The sequence below is a fragment of the Sebastes fasciatus genome, chromosome 12 (assembly GCF_043250625.1).
Source record: "Sebastes fasciatus isolate fSebFas1 chromosome 12, fSebFas1.pri, whole genome shotgun sequence".
Lineage (NCBI taxonomy): Eukaryota > Metazoa > Chordata > Actinopteri > Perciformes > Sebastidae > Sebastes > Sebastes fasciatus.
In genome coordinates this window covers 12,018,756-12,040,628 of record NC_133806.1, presented here as the reverse complement: position 1 = coordinate 12,040,628, position 21,873 = coordinate 12,018,756, and the positions used below count along the sequence as shown (strand labels likewise).

The following is a 21,873-nucleotide window of genomic DNA, read 5'->3' as shown; positions in this document are numbered from 1 at the left end:
AGTTTTGAAATCCTGTTTCAGTATTTTATTTTTTTTGACAAGCATTCAAACTCATCTTCCCATTTTTTGTTTTAAATACAGGTCTCTTTTGGGTCTGATCGCCCATTCAGGTAACCTGATGCTTTGTTACACAGAACCATCTGAGAAGCCGTCATTGAACGCTGTTTGGAAAAGGGCAGGCACTTTCAAAAGATACTTCAAATTCTTGCCGAAGCCAGCTGAGAGAGGAACGAAAACATCTATTCCATTGAGAAAAACCTTCAATGCCACTCTTTGCTCTTCTTTCAATGAAGAAATACTCTCCAGTTCTGATATAACTGACGTTATTATAGCATCTACGCTAACCTCTTCAGGAGGTTGTTTTGAACAACAATGGTGCCTCCCCGTGTTGTCACACAGACCTAAACCATGCCTGTAGCTATGAGGAGCTCCTCACGGGACACTAATTGGTCCACACAATTGCAATACTTGAAGCCTGACAGGACAGCTGCCGTGCAAGGTAACCATTAGGAGCAATTCAATCGCGTCACTGAAGCACTGAAATGTTGTGCAAACGCACACTGCGACAATGTTTCCTGTATCAATGTCTCTTCCTACCTGTAGAGTTGTTATGATGCAGCAGCTTGGAGGGAGACCTCAGGCCGGGAGTTTGTACCGTCGAGTTTGGAGAGAGAGGGCTCTTCTTTAAGTGCTCTGATGTGGCGACATTCTTCTCCATGAAGGACTCGCCTGAGGGACACACATAAGACTCAGCAGTGAGATGAAATAAACACACTGACTGTCCACCAGAACATATATAAAGAACTTATCACTAAATGAAATAGAGCAGTGCGAGATGAGAGACGAGCCCATTTCTCCAACATTATCACAGCCAAACAATCCCAGAATACTATTCTCAACCATAAATAACAATTTAAATCCACATTCAACATTAGACTTAGTAGACCAAGGACCAGTTGCATAAACTTGAATTAAGACTAGTCTTGGCCTTAGATTAAAAAACTAAAATGAGAGACCATATAGCTCCTGTTTCATGTAACCTACACTGGTATCTTTTAGAACTGATTTTAAAGTCTTTCTCTTAGTTTTTTAAAGGGCAACTTCGGTATTTTTCAACCTGGACCCTATTTTCCCAAGTTTTTGTGTCTAACTGACTAATAGGGACAACAATTGAACAAAAATTGACGACTGAAATTGGTCCAGTATTGAGGGAGAGCGCTGTAGACAGCAGCGGCTCACAGGCTGTATTATGGTGCTATTGGGGCAAGCTGGCACTGTCATTTACATCCACTAAAAGTGCTTGTTTTTGCATGACAGGTTCTGATTGTTATTGTAAGTGTCTGACATTTATAGTATACGGATACGGATATTCTGATTTCACAACGAGACTTCTCCTTGAGCGGGACTGGGACACAAGTAGGGTCCTTTAAATAATGTCAGACACTTATAATAACAATTTGAGCCTGTCAGGGAAAAAACAAGCATTTTTAGTGAACGTAATGTTACACTGACGCTGCTCACTTGCACTCGCAGCTCATTTCAAGGCTGACAGTTACAGCGTTATCCCCCAATACTGGAAAAATTTAAAAAATTGTTGTACACATTAGTCACTACGACAGAAACATGGGAAAATAGGGTCCAGGTTGAAAAATACCGAAGTTACTCTTTAAGGCACTAAATGGCCTCACCCCCTTTTATATTGTTTTTTATGATTCTCCATGAATCCTAAGATCCTCTAAAGCTGCTCATTTAACTTTTCCCAAGATCACCACAAAAACCTTTGGGTACTCTACTTTTAGCCACTTCGCCCCGAAAATATGGAACACTCACGGCCTTTAAATGTTAGACTTACTGACGACAACTCAAAACATATATTTTTAATATAACCTATAACTAGCAGCTGTATGTTTTTAATCTTTTATGATTTTCTCTCATTTTTAGATACTGTAAACTTTTGTACACTTGTTTTTGCTGTTGAATTGTAAAGCATTTAGTGTTGCATTCTGTGCATGAAAGGTGGGAAACATTACAAAAAGTGGTCGCCAGCCTAAAAAAGATCTAGTATAAATATAGTGATTAAAATGCTCCATGCACTGTGTGACATATTTCACAGCGATATGCCTATAACCCTCAGAAAGTATGACAGTGATTTGAGTGTGTGTTCTGGCCTTCTGTAAAAGTGGAAGGCCCTTTTAAAGGGGGATATTACCCTTTTATATAAATCTCTTCAAATATTCCATTAACTTAATTAAAATCTAAGGAAATTGAAAGATGATTAAATGATTAACCTCCTGCTCCAGAACTTAATACGACTCACTCCTGAGCCAAGAGCTTCTTCTGTTTTACTACCTCCTAAATATGATGATATGAGGCTTTACTGGACAACTGAGCAGTCGATTATTAGAATTTAAATGTGCTTCATAAAACGTGGTGCAGTATTAGAGTTGAGAGCCACTGATTGTATAAATAAATACTATACACACACGAGTGGAAGGCTTGTTTAATCAGTGGAACCCTTTGATTTTAGTGTACTTTTAAAAACAGAAATTTACTAGCAAGGAACAGCAGGGTCTGTGTAACGCTTATCAGTTCAGTTTTCATTCATCCATCCATCATCTGTAACCCATTATCCTATTCAGGGTCCCAGGGGGGCTGGAGCCCAGTCATTGGGCGTAGGCAGGTTCTGAAATTTACTTTTTTCCCCTAAATGCCAGGCAAGTGTTAAATGTGTCTGCCACTCAGAAATTCCATCTGCCACTTTTGAAATATATCCCCTTCAAACAACTGTATTTGTTCAAGTTTCTGGCCAAAAAACTACATTTTATAAGATTACATTCTAACACGTCATGATAACGTTATAATTTACCTTTGCACAATACTGATTTTTAAAATGAATTTTTTAATAGAGCTTGAACGAATAATAATGTAACTCAATGGTATCTGTGAGCTGTTAGCTACGTTATTTAGCCAAGCAGGACTGTGCTGCCCACCGGCTACTAACAGCCAACGTTAACAAGCTCTTTTTCTGCCAATTTCAACACAGATTTGTTGTTCACAATATAGCATTATCAGGGAAGAATAGGATGTGTCCCCTCAGGTTTAGTAGCGCCACGCTGGTTTTGATCCCAAACAAACTGAAACATGATATAGCGTGCGTATGGTGTTACGTAATTGTGCATGCGTAACTGTCGGAAAACATCAATAAGGGGGATTCGATAGTCACAGAGGCATGCGATTCCAAGGAATCGGACAACTTTTCGTTTCCCATTTCCCTGTCGGCCAAAGTGGCAGACGGCCTGACGATTTTACCCGCCACTGCAAACAATTTACCTGCGTTTGGCGGGTGGCGGGTGCTAATTTCAGAGCCCTGGCAAAGGCAGGTTACACCCTGGACAGGTCGCCAGACTTTCACAGGGCAGACACATAGAGACAGACAAACATTCACACTCACATTCACATGAAGATTTTGGAGTTGTTTTAGAAAATTAAAAAAAATGAAAATCTGAGTGGTTTTTATTTCGACACCTATCGTAACGCCTGCATTCAAGGATTACATCCGGTCATGGCTGCGCAAACTTCCCGCTGTTGTAGGTGAGTCTCGTCGGTTTTTCCCTCTATATGCATTTTTCGGAGGCGCAAACTCATGGGAAGACTCTTTGTTTATGTAAATATACAGCATATAGCTTGATAGCCATATATAGCGATTTTACCATATTGCCTAGGACAAAAAAGCTGCTGAATACCAGCCATGCCCACCTCCACAACTTGCATATGTAGCTAACGTTAGCCTTGTTATGTTGTGTGTCCGTGCTTCATAAACGCTGTTGGGAGAAGGGATTTCTGCCAGAAAGCAAACTTCTCCCATGTGCTTCATAATCATCTGCAGATGCCCCCTCCCCGGCCCAGGTAAATGCAAACTGCGAGTCAGGAGGAATTGGCGCTATACATGTCTAAATGTTTCTGTGTAGATGCTCCAGCAGCTGAGTGATGTATGATCTGAGCTGTTGAATTAAAAGGTCTCCTGTGGTGATGCTGCTCTGGTCAACCTGCTCCCTGGCTGTGCAGCTGCTCCTGCAGATCCTCTTATCTCAACTCAAGACATTCCTGCAGCACTCCTCTGCAACAAACACTCAGCGTGTCCAGCTGTCTTTATAAATATGTTTCATTTACAAGTTTGTCCATCGTTTAGCTGTTAACCGACACATTGTAGTTACACATAGTTGCATAGGTGACCCATCCTTTGTCCTTTATACTTATTTTAATGAGGTAGTTACTGAAAACAGTCACCGCAGCCTCTTTAAGTCACTTCAGTTCAGATGTTAGATTTGTCTGCATTTTCTCAGGTGAAATCACAGTGTTAGGCAGACACAGCCTTTGATTTTGTACATAACCGGAGGTCAGAGGAGAATGGGCAGTGGTTCGAGATGATAGAAAGGCAACAGTAACTCAAATAACCACTCGTTACAACCAAGGTATGCAGAATACCATCTCTGAACGCACAACACGTCCAACCTTGAAGCAGATGGGCTACAGCAGCAGAAGACCACCCGGTACTAGCACCGGCCACTTTATTAGGTACACCTTGTACCTAATAAAGTGGCCGGTGAGTGTATATAGGACACATCTTTTATTACTGTTATATTAGTGAATTTGAACCCAATCATTAAAAGTGTTAATAAAGTTTACTTATTAGGAGTGAGCAAACTCGAAAAATCCAGCTATGTGTACTGACAGTGTTCTTTGTCCAGATATGGCTGCTGTCTGACTACTAATAAAACCAAAGCCCATAGTAGGAGAAACATATTTTTCCACTTGCTCTGAATACAAACAAGAAGAAAATCTGTCCTCTTTATAATTTATGAGGTACAGGAATGAGGCCCGGGGTGGAAAAAAAAAATCATAAATCACGACAATCACCAAAGTAACATACCGTCGGTGGAGTGCCGGGAGATTTTGGACAGTTTCTGAGGAAGTGGACTATTGTAGTCCTGGAGGAACCGCTTGGTGCCTCGGCCCGGGCCCGTCGTTAGGCTGTCTCCAAAACTTCTCCTCTCTGAAACCCAGCACACATGGAGGAAACAGGCACAGATGACGCAGTTAAGAGGTGAGAAAGGTACAGATAAGTGGACCACATTGTAAATCATTTGGTTACACTAATAACTAATTAATTGCTTTAGGAAACTAATAGATATTGTAATAAAGTAGTTTCATCTCTACATGATCACACTAGAAGGTTTTGACTTGTAGGATGTATGATAGGAGGAGATCTACAGCATTCAACAATCATCACAGCAATGAACAGCATATTTCATGCAACTTCTTTTACCCCACTAACTAATAACACTAATAAAGAACCCTGTTGTCAGCACACTTGTAAATAATGGCTGTACAGCTGGTAGCCAACAAAATTTCTTTTATGATTTGATTTATCTCGTTCCCAAGAAATCCAAACTCTAGGCACGGCACAAGTTATTTGCCTTTTGTACAGCCGTGTAAAATAGATACTCAGGGGAGGCATGTGGTGCACCTCCCTCGAGTATTTGCAAGATTTGTTTCTTAGAACGTTACTGCCAACTTCTCCACATGAGTAAGGCAAGATTTTCTTTTTGCTGTGGGGAGTTTTTATCTTACTAAAGAACTTACAAAAAAATAACACAAAATGAAAAGACCAGTACTGGTACCCCAACGGTTGGTTTATTAAGACATTAAAAGTATAATCTATATTAAATGTATTATGTGTCACTGATATTCTTGTCAACTACAATATGTACACTTGCAATCTTAACTGCTATCTGGAAAATGTGTAGTCTTCCTTTTGGTTTCCAGCATCATAAAAAATGCCTTCAAACTGACAAAAATCTCAACTTACCTGCTGTAAATCAAATATGGTGATTGCATTCACCAAATATTATCACAATGTAGATGTGCATGTGAAGAAGAGACGTTTTTTTACAAAACAAAACATGGCCAGTCCTCCCTCAGATATCGTGGTGTACAAATATGGAACACCGAAATACACGTTATCAAGAGCTCGTTGTCGTTAGAACATTTTAAAAAGAAATTATCATCACATTTAATTAATGATATCTAATTATCTTTTGATATGTTAAGATATATTTTCTTTTCTTCTGTACTGTTTTTTTGTATGTATTTCATTGATTTTATTGGATTGTTTTCCACTGTTTGGTTAGGAGTTTTCTGCACATTTTGTGTATTTCTTGTTGTTGTTTAACTTTTGTTGTATTTTAAAAATTATGTTAGTTTAGATCTTTCTTCCTTTTTTTATTGTTTTTATTCTCCTGGGGTTAAGGGGAGGTGGTTTGTATAAGCCTGTGGATTTTTGACCTCTCCTGACACATTTCTTCTTTTTTTTTCATTGACTGGATTTTGTGCAGTTTTATATACATGCAAATAAATAAATAAAAAATAAATAAATAAGAAAAGACGTCAGGAGAACCAATAATTCGGTATCTAGTCGATGCCAAATCCCCCCCCAAAAAGTGTGACAGTACTCGTTTTTTTACATTACCAGTCACCTTCAGGGTTCGAGACTAATGGTGTCCCGCCATCCCGGGGAGGGACGATAGAAAATGCACTATCAATGCATTCAGGGGATGCACCCTATTTCTTTCCTGATATGCTACATTGCGAACAACAAATCGTGTTGAAATCGGCAAGACGACAGCTCGTTAACGTTAGCTGTTAGCTTTATGCAAGAACAGCTAACGTTAACTAGCTCCCGTCCCGCTGATGTCAACACAGGAGGTGCCATTGATTTACATTATGATGTGCTCAGGCTCTATTCAGTAAAAACAATGTTGGGTGAAGGTAAATTCTGATGTTATCATGATGTGTTCAAATGTAATCTTGCAAAATGTAGTTTGCAAGAAACTTGAATAGATCCAGTTGTTTGAAGAAGATGTTTTCACAGCAATATAAAATAGATAACAGAGAGAGAATTATGACCTGAACCTCCTAACAGTAAAACCAGTATGCAAACCGTAATAAAGGAGTGAATGTTGAAGTACATGGGATTTATTGTATTACTTTTGTTATTTTACCGTGGTATCGAGAATCGTGGAATTTCACTGGTTTCGGTATCGACTACTAAATTTCTGGTATCGTTGCCATCCTTAATGTGAAGGCACAGCAGCAGGAGAACAGCAGCACTGACCTGTAGTGTACGTGTGACTGTCGTAGTGAAGGCCTCCTCTGGCTACAGGCTGGCTGCCAAACAGAGGATCGCAGTGAAGGTTGTGGCAGAGTTTCTCCAGGAAGCGGAGGACGTAGGTGACACTGCTGACTGTGGGCAGGGTCAGGGTGTGTTGCTGCTGGTCAAAGCAGGCTGGACAGGGCAAACAAATTCTGTTCAATTCAGTGTAAGATGGAAAAAATGAGTAAAAGAACCCGTTTGCTGATGAGTGAGAGTGAGAGTGAGCTTTACACAAAGGTATTTAGACCTCACATTTTATGTAACAATTACAACATAAATAAATGCACCACATGGTCTGGTAGTTTTCTGGTGGTTTTCTTTTTGACAACAGCACTACATTCTGTTAATTGAAGAAAGATGTGATCTCCACAACAAACAAGTAACAATAAAGCAACGTTTCATGAGAACTTTCCACTGAAGCAGAAGAGCGATGGGAGAGAAAAATCATAGTCCTTTATATAACGAGAGTTTAATCCCCACCTGAAATGACTTCACCTCCTTGCCCAGACTTGAGGCAGGAGAAGACGGTGGCCTGGTTGTGGGCGGAGTCCACACAAGCCTGAACACACTGCTGAAGCACCGAGGAGGCCCGGCCTGGCCCAAAGTGGTCCGGGAGCTGCTGGATACGCCGCTGGTCCAAATGGGGTCCCACCTTGCCGTACTTGTTTAGGTACACACAAACTAGGGGGGGAAAGCAACAAGCAGAGGAGTCAATATCAAAGAGTATGTGACTTATTTGATCAACAAAATGTTATTGTAATTTAATAAAAAAAAAAAAAAAGTCTATTCTAAACCTTGTTTACGTGTGTTAATGTCAGATTCTGTTGCCAACACAGCACAAAAAGGTGACAGTGTGTGTGTGACAGCATGACAGATGCCCTGAACATCCCAGACAGGTCTACCCATCAATAACAATGTGCAGTGTGTCCATGTCTGTGGACGTCAGGTACCTGTGGGGGCCTGTAGTGCAGAGTTGGGGATGGTGGCGTTGTCCAGAGGCACAGTGCTGGTGTCGGGCTCTGGAGTGCTGCTGGTGGGAGACGTGGGGACTGGATTAGGTACCACGCGCGGTTTCCTCTGGATACAAACACACACATTCAGACATTTTATAGCATTGGCCTCTTTGCTGGTCCGTTACCGTCAGTACAAATGATGTACTGATTTGAACTGTTGGATGGAGCGCAGAGAGGTTTGAGCATTGCCTTATCTCTCGCTCCATCCAGCTTCAATTTCGCTCCTGTACCACTCACGTCATGAGTTTGAAGCATGTCCGCCCCAGAATGTGTCTGTGTGTTGTGCACGGCGGCTGCGTACGATTGTTTCTGACTTATTGTGTGACATTATTCAGTTTGCTTAGTATTTTAAACATATTCTCTTGAGTTGTCGTCCAGTCTAACTGGTCAGAAAGGTGTTAAGTAACAACAGAGAAGAGAGCAGGATGTGGCAGAGCAGAGATAAATATAACAAGCTAATCAACAGGTGTAACATCAACTATAGTCATTTTTTATTTTCATAACTGGGAAAGTTTCAGACTAAACAACTAATGCAGCCAAATGCTATATTGTGATATTGCGTGGTTCAGCGATGTCTGTGTTAATGTGTATGTACTTGGACGGCTACGTACCTTGCTGCCAGGCTTTGGCCCTCTTTTCTTTGGGATCTTGATAGGTTCTGCCTGAGTCTGGACCTGCTGCAGAGCTATCCTCTGTGCCCAGTTGGCAGGCAGTCTGCCCCTGGTTCGCCCTGGGCCCGTCACCGGCCGTCCTGGGCCAGCCATGGCATCTTCCAGCCAGCCAGCTCTCTTTGCCCAGGCCAACTGCAAACCAAGAGCAAAGGAGCCAAGGAGTCAAGTGGGGTAAATCTTCATGCTGTGATACTCTAGTAGTCTCTGTAGTTGTAGGTTTTGAGTCTCTTGGTTTTGACATATATTTGCCCCTGAGATTTCCGCCAACACCCCGATACACTGGAATGAAATAGATGTCTGTGGTGCTCACAGCACTGAAAAATTCAACATGTCTTAAATTCTTAACATTTCTTTCTGGATAATCCACAGACCTCACTGTGGACAGATATAATCCCTTTTGAACACAAGAAATAGTCAATCTTTAACCTCCAGTGTATGGGGGAAGAGGTAGAAATCTTACACACGGATATCACAAAACCTGGGAAAATAAAACTCAAACTATCTGCATGGCTAAAAACCATTAGATGTAAATGATAAAAATGTTTTTTTGTAATTTCGGTGAACTGACCCTGCAATTAAAGGCAATCGTCTGTCCCTGATGGTATCTCTAAACCACTTCATGCCTACCTTATTGCCAGGCTTGGGCCCTCGTTTCTTGGGGATCTTGATGGGCTCCAGGCCTTTGCCTGGCTGGATGCTCGGTGGTCCCAACGCTGAGCCCTTCTGATTCCAGAGACCCGTCACCTTGGTTTTCCTGCGGCCTGGCTTGCGTCCTCTCTGACCTGGAGGTCTGCCCACCGTGGGCGTGGGGTGCATGGCTGGGCTCTCCACACTCCCGTCTGTCAATGCCCCGAGGCTCTTAGGCAGCACTACTGCAGGAACAAGGATGGAAGGATAGATAAAGGAGAGTTGAGTAAAAAAGCTGCGGCATAACAGTTAAAAAGAACTAATTAACAATTATAGCTGCAGGCTCCCCATTTAATCACATAGATCATAGAAATTTAATAACGTTTGAACAGCCGGAGCAGTTATTTTCTCATTAATTGCATTTGTGGGTTTAGAAAAATATTTCATAATATGAAATCTAGTAGGGCTGGGACGACGCGCTTATCTCCCAATTCGATACTATCACAATACTTGGGTGCCGATTCGACATGTATTGCGATTTGATATTACTTTTTATTGTGATTTTTGTTAACTTTTTTGACACTAGACCATGGGAAAAAAGTTGAATCATACACTTCTAGGGACTTTTACTTAGGAAAATATCTAAATTGATACATTAAACTGTTTGATTTTCAGCATGTATGTAGTCAGAGATGTCCTGCAGTCAAATATATCATTCATTGTCAGGCGTTATTTATACATTTTTTCCCAGCAACCCAAAAATCAAAGAATAAATAATAAAGACATTTCTCTCACAAATTAGTGGTTTTATACTTCTGGTAAATTTAATTCAATTAATCTTATTTCCATATATGTATTTTGTATATACAGTTCAGTTTGTTATGTCTTGAAGCGGATATGATGCCACGTTACTCAAGACTACAACAATAAAAGCAGTATCTTCCTTCTATCTCTACATATACACAAAAAAAGCCTTTACATCAAATCTGGCATTAAAAAAATTATTTCCAAATCATAAAAAAAAATAAAAAAAATTGCAAAACATAGAGGAATCTATTTTTTTTCCCACCCCTACAATCTAGACTCCATTATGTGGTTATGTGATGTTGATGACAGAAGACACACACATATTGGTTAATTCAAAATACAACTACACCACACACTAACCATGTAATATGCTCAGTCTAAACCAACACATAGCAGAATGAGTCATGTACCCGACTGCACACACATCGAACGAGCCTTTATGCTGTCGGCTACAATGTCCCCGTTTGACTCTAGCTGCAGTCACACACACACACATTACACACTCTCACAGCATGTGGCTCGTTACGTATTAGCATTACTCACATAGGCCATAAATACCTTTCTCAAATGTTGAACAACAAGTAATGTACCATTTCATTCTCACAATCTGTAGCGTCAAACTTCTCAAAAGTTCAATGCAGAACTAAAAACCAGACTGTTCATAACACCTGAGCTCCAGTTTCTCACAGCGGCAGAGAAGGTCAAACATTCTCAGCAGTGAAACATTTTTCCTCACTTGAACTTCCTTCCTCAGATACGAGCCTGATGACACCGCACTACACCTCTCAGACTGTGGGAGTGCTTCACAGTTGAGAGGAAAAGAGGGTGAGAGGTTACATCAAGAAGTGCACGCACCAGTTTGCTTCAGAGGACTGCTCATTCTGTGAATCTTAACCTTCCGGTGAACTCGAAGGGTTTAGTCGGCTTATTTCTGCATATGAATGAGCTCGCAGAACTTGAGAAATTCACTGCAGTGTGATTTCTCTTCATGCTAGAAGGATTACGGGAGGGGAAAATAATAGATGCAACAATTAATGATGATATGCTGTCTTGCTGTAAGACATCAATACATTACTAATGGTAATCATGGTACTTTCTCTCGCAATATTAAAGATTATCAATCCACAATACAACAAAAACACAACATATTTCCCACTAAGCTCTAATGATATCTACTTGGTAGTCGGTGTTAGTGGTGTTACATGGTGTTTGGGCATGCACTGATTAAATTACTTGCCACTTCCCCACCGTCGTTTTGCTTTTTTTTAGGGCCGTCAAAGTTAATGCGATAATAACGTTTTAACGCCACTAATTTTGAATGCATTAACGCAACTTGCAATTTTTAGGTTGTAGCGTGCTCAGTTTTAAATGTCATACTAGCTTGTCACAAAGGTGCCTAAATAGTGCTCTAAACTTTCGCTAAATTCTGGCAAAGAAAAACTAACATGGCCATTTTCAAAAGGGGTCCCTTGACCTGAAAATGTGTTCTGTGGGTACCCACAAGTCTCATGTCCACTTTATGATAATCACATGCAGTTTGGGGCAAGTCATAGTCAAGTCAGCACACTGACACACTGACAGCTGTTGTTGAGTTTGCCATGTTATGATTTGAGCATATTTTTTATGCTAAATGCAGTACCTGTGAGGGTTTCTGGACAATATTTGTCATTGTTTTGTGTTGTTAATTGATTTCCAATAATAAAAATATACATACATTTGCATATTTTTCCACACCCATGGTGATAAGAGTACTAAATACTTAACAAATCTCCCTTTAAGGTACATTTTGAACACATAAAAAGTGTGCGATTAATTTGCCATTAATCGCGATTAATCATGGACAATCACGATTAAATATTTTAAGCGATTAACAGCCCTACTTTTTTATAGAAATGAAACCCACCCAGTGTGTCAGTGCCTGTGTTCATCAAATAAAAAAAACTAAAAAAAAAAAACTCGATACGATACTATTTTAAACTGAATGTATCTGCTCCCTACGGAGTCTCAGCACAGAGTAGCAGGAGTCAGATTTGACACACAAGGGTCGAGAGCGAGCTGACAGACAAGACGACGGCGGAAGATTTGGTGTCAAAGTGAAAAGTAAAAGCGCCTATTTGGCAATATTTTGGATTTAAACCCAATGCTATAAGTGAACCATAACGTTAATGAGGCAATCGCTGTGAGGAGGTGTGTGCGGTGCAGTGGCGCCAGGTGGAAACCTGCAGCCCCGCAGCAAAAGCTCGAAACCTTAAAGATCAAATCAGATTAAATCCAACCTTGAAGATCAAAGTAAGCGATCTACAGATATCGTCATCTTTTCTTGTAAAACGTCCGGTGTAATCAGTAACACCGGGTGTTCTCACGAGTTTATTAACTAGTGGGAACATTTTCTTCACTGTGGCATCCCTTCAAGCATTAAGTTCAAAACTTTATTGCTCAGGTTTTGAGAAATGTTTCAGTACAAATGAGGAGAATGGAATTCCATTGTGGAGCTCAAAGTACAGGGTGACGGGTTAATCCCAGAGACTGACACCTAAAAACCTGAGCAAATAAAGCCTAACCATCTGCATAGCCAGATAACACTAAAAGTAAGCAAGAATATACGTATCATTATAGTGGACAACAATACATCAGTACAGTATTGTATTGTGTAATCTGACAAACAGGCATTACCGGCATAAACTCGGATCCATATCAACCAACAAAAGATGAAGATGAAGTAGAGGAAAAACAAAAACTGAAAGATATCATATAAGAGGTGAAGGGGGGGAAAAAATTAGCCGTTTTGAAGGAAAGAACAGCGGTTATCAAAGATGATTTGCTTTTGGTCTTCCTTCCACTCCCTGCTGGCGAGAATAAAAAGAAGAAATGTGTGAACACCTTAAAAGCCAGACGAATAAACCCTAATAAAGAACCGAGCTGCTGACAGCTGTGAGTCTTAAAATGTATCTCTCACACTCCCACCCGTGAACGCACACCCTTCCTTTCTTGACGGAAAACATTTCAGAAATCACATGAACCACTGAAGGAACGAGCGCATGGAAAAATCATTTCGAGCCGGGCCTATACTAAATACATAAAAGTAACCAAACAAGCCATGTGCTTTATATAAGCCAACACAGCTGGCAAAACTTCAAGAATGTGTGCACGAAAAAACAAACCACACGGAAGAAAAGAACCACAGTATAGGCCAGGATAGCTGGCTTCACATGCACCTGCAGGCCTACACACACACACACACACACACACATACACATACACACACACACCGCTCAAACTAAAGTGCCCTGGTATTCATCCTGGATCAACCAAGGACAGATTTACGAGAGGAGCGGCCACATTCATTAACGCAGGTCTTGGCCCGTGGGGCTCTATTTATTAAACACACTTTCACACGGGAACACCAATCAATGCAAGGCTCAGTCTGCAGGCTGCTGCGACTTTCCATAGGGGAGCTCAGAAAAAACAAGACACCTGATTGATCCTAAACAGATTGGACGAATCCTAGATAATAAGTTTAAAAGGCTTAAAGAGCTCGAGGTTTCATGTTCATTGATCGGTGGCAGTGATTGTAAATACAGCCAAACATGCGTAATGAGCAAACAGTTTTTCACTCCCTCTCTCTCCCTTGAGTGAACTGAGTTCACTGAGTTCACAAAGCCACCACTGCCAGCTTCACATTACAGGACGATAACTTGTCACGAGATTTTAATCTCTCTCTCTCCGACTGCATTTCTTGTAATTTCATTCATCTTTACTCACCTCTCGTGCCCAAACAAAAAGTCAAAAGTGTGTCTGCACAGCTGTCCTCACACTCACCCTCTCCTCCTGCCCTGTCCTCCTCTGCTGCTGCTCCTCCTTCCTTTCTTTCTTTATTCCTCCTCTCTCTTCTTCTCTCCTCCCACCATCTGCTGGCAATGTAAACAATCCTCCTCTCGCAGCGTATGTCTGTCTTTTCTCTTCGTTTCTATCCTCTCTTAACTCTCTCCGAGGTGTCTAATCAAACCCCGTTAGCCCGGGTGCCAGCGAGAGGCCTGTTGAGGGGCACCCAGGCTCCACGTCATGGCCCGACTCTGCCAACTGGGGGAGTGCCAGCCCTTCATAAAAAACACTAGCAGGCTACAAAGGCACGTACTGCCTCCCCATATCCCTCCTTCCTTTTCCACTCCTTTAGATACTCTGGATTTCTAACAGAGGAGTGCAGCTGACCTTGTGGCTGATAACCCTTGTGTACTTTCCCTCCTTTCACATTTCCTGTATAACGAATTGCTTCCTCTGGTTCTTCATGTTGAGAAAGTAAACATGGCTACAACTTATGAAAGGCTCCAGCTTTAAGGTTTAATGTAATGGCTAGAAAGGATCCGTCTTGTGTAAATATGACGTCCCCGTTTTTGTTGTAATCGAGAAAGGATCGGGATTCCGCAGTGGGCGGGATCGCCCTCCGCGGGGGGAGAGAAGACTGTTGTATTAATGGTGTGTATTGATTTTTTTTACTTATAACTGATTGGTAAGGGTTTTATGACCTATATGACCTCTACATGATGATAAAACTGCTTCAGCTCAGACTGCAGCGGAGACTCTCCGGCCACGGACAGACCCAGATCCGGCTTTCCGGCAGTCTGAGCTTCGGCGGGAGCTATGAGAAGCACCTCCTCCGGACAGGAGCAGAGCTTCACCTCGCTGCTCTGCCGGTCCCCACAGGGAGCCAACACCGACACCACGCTGATGGAGGCCTATACCGTATTGGTGGGCCCGCTGGAGGAAAGGGAGGCACGGGAGAACCAGAACCAGGACTGCACGGGGCAGACTGTCAGACCCTGCTGCAGTAAAATGAGAGGTTTTCTAAAGGGAATCTGGTCCTAAGAAACACTTACACTTTTGTCCACAGGGACCGCCACAATCAACACAAATTTAAAGTTCCTCGTTGTACTTTTAAGATAATAATAATAAAAAAAAAAACTTAACCTTGAACATGACTTCATTACATTACTAGAACACACACTGCATTCAAATTAGCCTGTTAGCGTGCCACACAGAACTGCAAATGCAAACTTCTGCAAGGCTGCCTGCTGGATATAACACAAACACAAACTCTTGCGAGTGTTTTACACAAGACAGATCCGTTCTAGCCATAACCATATTTAAGAAAAACTGACTGGTGACAAGAAAACTCCTTGTTCCCTAAATGGAAGAACAAAGAAACAATGTGTCGTGTATTTCTGTTCTCCGTCAGATTGTGACGCAAACGCAGGCAAAAGCACAGTCATGCCTACTTTAACTAAAGTGGATGTTACTGGATATTAGAAGCCAATTTTGCAAACACAATTTAAAAGTTACCTGGAGGGAGATTCAACACCATCAGGAATTAAAAATAGCAAACTCATGTTGATGACTTGATCAACTGTTGCTAATGATGCCTTCAGGCAGATGATGTACTACTTACATCACACCGCAAAACCGTGTTGCAACAACCAAACCCACAACTACCTTGAAAAGTAGTAGTAAAACTCCGGTAGAATACGTTGATGAAATCGGCTCATTATTGTGGCGAACGGTGCTTGAATTTAAAAACAAAGCAGGAAAAGAGCTATACCACCACTCAAGGTCACATACACAGAAGTGCTTGTTATGTACTGGATGTGCTGGACAAATGGGTTTCAGTATCTATAAGAATGAGCAACATCTTTACTAGGGCTGAACGAATTGGAAACAATATCTATACGATTCATGATATTGGAGTGAATGATATTTTTGGCATCATTGTTCTCATTGAAAATTCTATTAAAATGATCATGGAGTGACGGAGCGAGGAGGCTGAGTACATGTCATATCTTTGGGGTACAACACATGCGCAGTAAAATCTGGTCTGCCCTTGCTGAAATTGAACCAATCGCAACTCACGGCCGCAGCTTCAGTTACACTGCACATGTGTCATACCCCATACCCCAAGAGCCATGTCCGCCCTCATGTCAATCAAGCACATTTACTACACACTTCCACTGTTCTGAAAAGGCGTCCAATCAGGCGAACAAGTGAAACCCGTACCTTTGGTACCAGGCGGCTGAAGGTTGTCTCCAGTGAGGGAGCACCAGCCAACAGGGAAGATGTCACGCGAGTCGTAGCGGCAGTAGTAGTCAAAGGCTCCCCGCCAACCATCAAAGGTGACCAGCACCTCGACACCACGCAGTGCACCCACTGTAGCCGGGCAGATAAAGTGGGGGTTTTTACGGTCCACCGCCTCCAGCTTCATGCCCATCTGGAAGGAGTTCTGCTCCGGGGCGGGAGGCTCCTGCTGGGGAACATGGAGAGAAAGAAAGGGGGTCAGGTATGAAGTTGGTACGTGTGAGTATCTGTGTATTCATTTGTACCCGGGATATTACAGTTAAATCAACCAAACGCTGGTGACTTTTTGTTATGGGTGTTATGTTTTCTTCTCCCAGACATTATGGCAGTCGGTTATCTTTTGTAGATCCTGGTGAACTCTAGTATAAATGAGTAATTATGACTAGTAAATAAACATGCTTGTTTTCTCTTTGATATAGTACAGTAACTAGTTTTTCAGAGCGTGTTTGTGAGCCTTGTACAGGTACCTTGTGAAAGATGCGAGAAGGTGCCATCTCAGCTCCATTCAGTGTTTTCAGAAGGAACATGGGCCAAGAGGACGCATTGAGACGGAAACCTGAAGAAGAGGACAATTGTTGTTATGACTACACCAGCTTTAGATTCAAGGGTTGCATGACGAACATGTTGATGTAGACAAATCATGGGAAATTGTTAGAGATGCAACGATTAATCAATTAGTCAATCAATCAAATTTTGATAATTGATTTATGGTTTCAGTCATTTTTCAAGTAAAAACAATTTTTCTCTGGTTCCAGCTTCTCAAATGTGAACAGTTGCCACTTTTCTTTGTTTTATATAACTGTATATTGAATATATTTGAGTTTTCGACTGTTAGTCGTACAAAAAAAACAACATATGAAGTAGAGCTGCAACGATTAATCGATTAATTGTCAACTATTAAATTAATCGCCAACTATTTTGATAATCGATTTGGTTTGACTAATTTTTAAAGAAACAAAAAGTCAATATTCTCTGATTCCAGCTTCTTAAATGTGAATATTTCTAGTTTCTTTATTCCTCAATGACAGTAAACTGAATATCTTTGAATTGTTGACAAAAACAAGACATTGGAGGACGTCAACTTGGACTTCAGGAAAAACTGATCGACATTTTTCACCATTTTCAGACATTTTATAGACCAAACAACTTAACGATTAATCAAGAAAATAATTAGCAGATGAATAAATAATGAAAAGAATAGTTAGTTGCAGCCCTAAAAACGATCAACAAGACTTTGTGGTAACAGTTTAAATAGGCAGACAAACAGTGTAATCTTGTTCCTGTGGGTATTCAATACAGAAATGTCCTGGGTAGGAGGCTTTCTACGCTGTGGCAAGAAGTTATTTATAGGCATTAACATGACACATTGACATTCTGTGCTGTTAGTCACTGACACCTAGTGGACCAAAATGAAAAAAAAATGAAAAGGAGAAAAGATAAAGTGTCAGATAGAAAACCTTTGTGTGTGTGTCCTTACCAAGCGGTGGCTGCAGCATGCCTCCGTTCTTCTCACAGTTGCCAATTGGCTGGATCTCTGAAGAGTCCACGAGGCGCCAGAAGTCGTTCTTGTTGTCGGACCCGTCCAAGCGAAGCCGCAGCCGCGAGCCCGTCAGGCCCACCACCGTGGCGATGCAGGTTGACGTGGTGTTTCGCGGGTCCAGGGCCTCCAGCTTCATCCCCGCCTTGAACTCGTTAAGTGGAGGTGTGAGGCTCTAGAATGTGATGATGATAGACAAGTGTTAGCTGGAGAGAGAGAGAGTGGCGACGTAATAACAGCAGTGGAGAAAGAATCGTGTGTAATCAATTAATCACAGGAGAGATGCTTAAAAATAGGTTAAATGAAGACAGTTAAGAGTGGACCTTTCAATCTAGCTCACCTGTCTGAAGCAAGCAGAGGGTGCAGCAGAGGCACCCGTCTCTTTCAGGTATTTGTCCCAACTGAAAAGCCCTGTAGAGGAACACAAGGAGCAAAAAGAAATTCACATCATATTACAATAATGTTAAACAGATAGTTTGGGTGTTTTAAAGTTGGGTTGTATGAGGTACTTATCCATAGTAGGTGTATTATCTACAATAGATGACGGTTGGCACTCCCCCAGTTTGGAGAAACAGACAGGAGTTACCGCACTGAAGCAAAGTAATGTACTGCCGTGGACGGGGCTGGCAGCAAAACATATTTTAGCCACATAAAAGAAAGGCCCACCTAAAAACATTAGTTTAAGTGTATGCTATGTTCAGAATATTTTCACCGTTTTATCTTGCCGTCAGACAGCCCTTTCCGACAGGGACCTAAATCCGTTGTATCCATCTATGCTCTTGCCAAAGCAACCAGACTCCACTGAAAAAAGCAGTAATTTTACCTCGCAGAACACAAGGATCGCTGCTCTGTCGCTGCCTTATTTGGTCAGTTTGTTTGTGCTATTGTGTGACTTTGGTGAACCAAACTAACCAAAGTCACACAATAACACAAACAAACTAACCGATCCAGGCAGCGGTAGACCAGCAACTCCCATTTTTTGCATGGTAAAATTATTGTTTTTTTTCTCAATGGAGTCTGGTTGCTTTGGAGAGAGCATCGATAACGGCTTCAGCTCCCCGTTGGAAACATAGACTGTTTAGCTGTCTCGCGGGAAGATAAACCAGCGAAGATATTCTAAATATAGCATACACTTAAACTGATATTGATTCTTTTTAGGTGAGCCTTTCTTTTAGGTTGCTAAAATACGTTTTGCTGCCGTCCCGGACCACAGCAGCACATTGCTTTGGTTCCTTGTCTGCTTCTCCAAGCTGGAAGGTGTGCAGACCGTCATCTACTGTAAGTAATACACTGATTATGGATAAGTACCGCATACAATCCCACTTCAAAACACCAAAACTATCCCTTCCAGTTGTGGACAATATTTTTTGAGCCCTGACACAAAACAACAAAGACACATGAGGCTTAAAATCTATCATCAGCATTTGTAGCAAACTTTGTCCCTGTGATTAATGAAACAATGCTGGTGAGGTAAATCCTTGGGCACTTTTTCCTGTTAGAATTGCCCCCAAACCGACTTCATATATCACTCGCTGCTGTGGGTTATTTACCTTGGTACTGTGAGAGCACCCGGGAGGGCCGTCCACCCCGGGTTTGCTTGATCCTTCTGGCATCTTTCCACTCTATAGCTAGAGGAGCCAAGAAAGAAAGAAAGAAGAAGCTCTTAAGTACGGGTGATTTTCACATCAGTCAGTACCTTGCAGTACCTGTCACACTCACTGCTCCAAACATTGTCTGGGACTACAAGATTGTTACAAGATAATAGATGAATCTGCCTGCACAGTAAAAATAAAGAGATTGGTTGAACTCAGACTAAAATGTGCCATACTTCTAGCTTTATCTGAAAGCTACTATGAATACTTTTTTGTAATAAATATTTGGGAAAAATACTGCTACCATACTGAGAATGAAATAATATTTTTTACCTTTCTGTGGCACAGGTTTCCTCATGCTCCAACAATACTGACCAAGCTCACAACACAACAGTGGCCTCCGCTCTAAAGATAAGAGGAAAAACAAATGACAATTGAATTCATCACATTATTGTGAATTTTTAGTCATGATCAAAACATCAAACACAAGATACACCAGATATGTCACTTTGAAGTTTGTGAAATAAATGCGTAGAAATGATACACAGCAATCTAAAATATTGTATTTGATGCAATAGTGCAGTCCTAGAAAACAAAGTGCAAGCATCATATAACTTAAATTAATACATTTCAAGGAACATACCCCCTTAAACTTCACTGACCCACTTGTATGTCAGTCATTATAAGCTCACGCTGTACAGCCAAACCTTCTTCATTTAACTTAAGTATAGTCGAAAGGTTTCCAAAGATAGTCAATTTGTAAGGCTGAATTTTGGGGAAATGTTTAATATTATGCACAAGACATCTAGAATATTTCAATTTGATTGAATAGTGCAGCCAGAGAACACAGAGTCTAACGTTTGAATATTTCACTCAGTGGTAGAGGTGCACCGATTGCAATTTTCTTGGCCGATTCCGATTTTCTTTTCTAATAACTATAATTTACAGCATACACAAACATTTTTGTAACTTTTCTTTAACGGAAAATGCAATGGTATGCTCATTTATACAAAACTATTTACGAATCATCTATTATATTGACTCCTGCAGCGAGTGGCAGAAGAGCCGATAACTGCGATCACTCTGAGCAGCACCCATGGGAATGAATTACAATATAATATATTTGAATATACACCGATCAGCCATAACATTATGGCACCTGCCTAATATTGAGTAGGTCAAACCTTTTTATTTATCTATTCATTTTTTTATTGTATGTCAGAGGGTGTATCAGGGTGGGGGTCTGTGTGTAGTCGTCTCTTGTTTGTGCTTTTGTATATACTTGCGCTACAAGTTCAAACTAAAAATTTCAAAACAAGAGGGGGCATACATTCTATGTTAAGGGGTTAACAACACAGTAATCATGAATGAAAGAGTGAACTCAAATAATTGATCACAACAATAATAAACTCAGGAGTAAGGTTAGGCCGCCATATGTTAGCCGCACTGCATTTCAAAGGGAAACCAGAGAGCTGCCCTTGTTATCTTTGTAGCAGGCCTTCTCTCCAGGCAGGGGGTCATCATCAGAGGCTAGTTCAACAAAGAGACCTAACATCATGCCAACAATGTACTACATATGGATTTAATTAGCCTTTTCACACTTTAAAGATCAAATACATTAAAGCTCCTCGCTGTGTTCTAACTGCATATGCAGGCGGTAATGGATATAAACGGAGGGGACAAAGTATTAAAAACATCTCTCCGCATGAAGCAAAAACAATTAAACAGCAGCACAAACACAGCCTCTAAATCACCATAAAATTGAATCAACACCTCTCTCAAAATGTTCTCACTATCACTCAGCTCCAATGCTAGTATTGTTATTCCACATAACGCCAATTAAACACTATCATGCAATACATTTAATAAGACATTACACCTATTGCCTTTTAATTGAAGAAAATGTTGCTTTACTATGCTGAAGGTTTAACACATGTCCTGTCATCAATCAGTGGATAAGGGTTTAGATGAGGGCAACATATACTTTACTGGGTCCATTGGTTTGGAGAAACTTAGATTTTCCCTAAAAGGTTTCCCTCAATTATTTGGAAAAGACTTGTAAACCTTTCCTAAACCATACTGAATCTCTGACCTCCTGGCCTGGTTGTGACGACTGAGCCTCCTTATTTGTTTTGTTGGATTGGTCTTGTTGGTTTTTATTTACTTTATTTATTTTTATTTATTTATTTAGTGTGTATTTTGTGTGTTTTATTATTTCATGTGCGTAGTGTTTCCCTAATTTTGCTGTCACCGCTGTTTTAAGTCTTGTTGTAACTGTTGCCATCAGTGT

At 41.0% G+C, this 21,873-nt stretch overlaps 1 protein-coding gene and 1 long non-coding RNA gene across 5 annotated transcripts in view; one reads left to right on the top strand and one right to left on the bottom strand.

Annotated features, from left to right (window-relative positions):
- Positions 1-21,873, bottom strand: part of LOC141778726 (polycomb protein SCMH1) — a 79,642-nt gene that overhangs the window by 3,017 nt on the left and 54,752 nt on the right. For 3 of the 4 annotated variants that reach the window (XM_074653136.1, XM_074653134.1, XM_074653135.1), the window contains 13 exons: positions 19,917-19,988; positions 19,542-19,619; positions 18,332-18,402; positions 17,932-18,166; positions 16,922-17,010; positions 16,377-16,623; positions 9,525-9,769; positions 8,838-9,029; positions 8,164-8,290; positions 7,694-7,894; positions 7,175-7,345; positions 4,931-5,053; positions 598-729 (listed from right to left, as the gene is read on the bottom strand). In XM_074653136.1, the coding sequence (XP_074509237.1) occupies positions 598-729; positions 4,931-5,053; positions 7,175-7,345; positions 7,694-7,894; positions 8,164-8,290; positions 8,838-9,029; positions 9,525-9,769; positions 16,377-16,623; positions 16,922-17,010; positions 17,932-18,166; positions 18,332-18,402; positions 19,542-19,619; positions 19,917-19,941 (1,936 nt within the window). In that variant the 5' untranslated portion in view covers positions 19,942-19,988. The remainder of the gene's footprint in view (positions 1-597; positions 730-4,930; positions 5,054-7,174; positions 7,346-7,693; positions 7,895-8,163; positions 8,291-8,837; positions 9,030-9,524; positions 9,770-16,376; positions 16,624-16,921; positions 17,011-17,931; positions 18,167-18,331; positions 18,403-19,541; positions 19,620-19,916; positions 19,989-21,873) is intronic. The other variant, XM_074653137.1, reaches the window with a different exon arrangement.
- On the top strand, positions 14,165-15,302 carry LOC141778727 (uncharacterized). The gene is made up of 2 exons (XR_012596125.1): positions 14,165-14,804; positions 14,927-15,302. It is a non-coding gene; the product is annotated as an uncharacterized LOC141778727 (long non-coding RNA).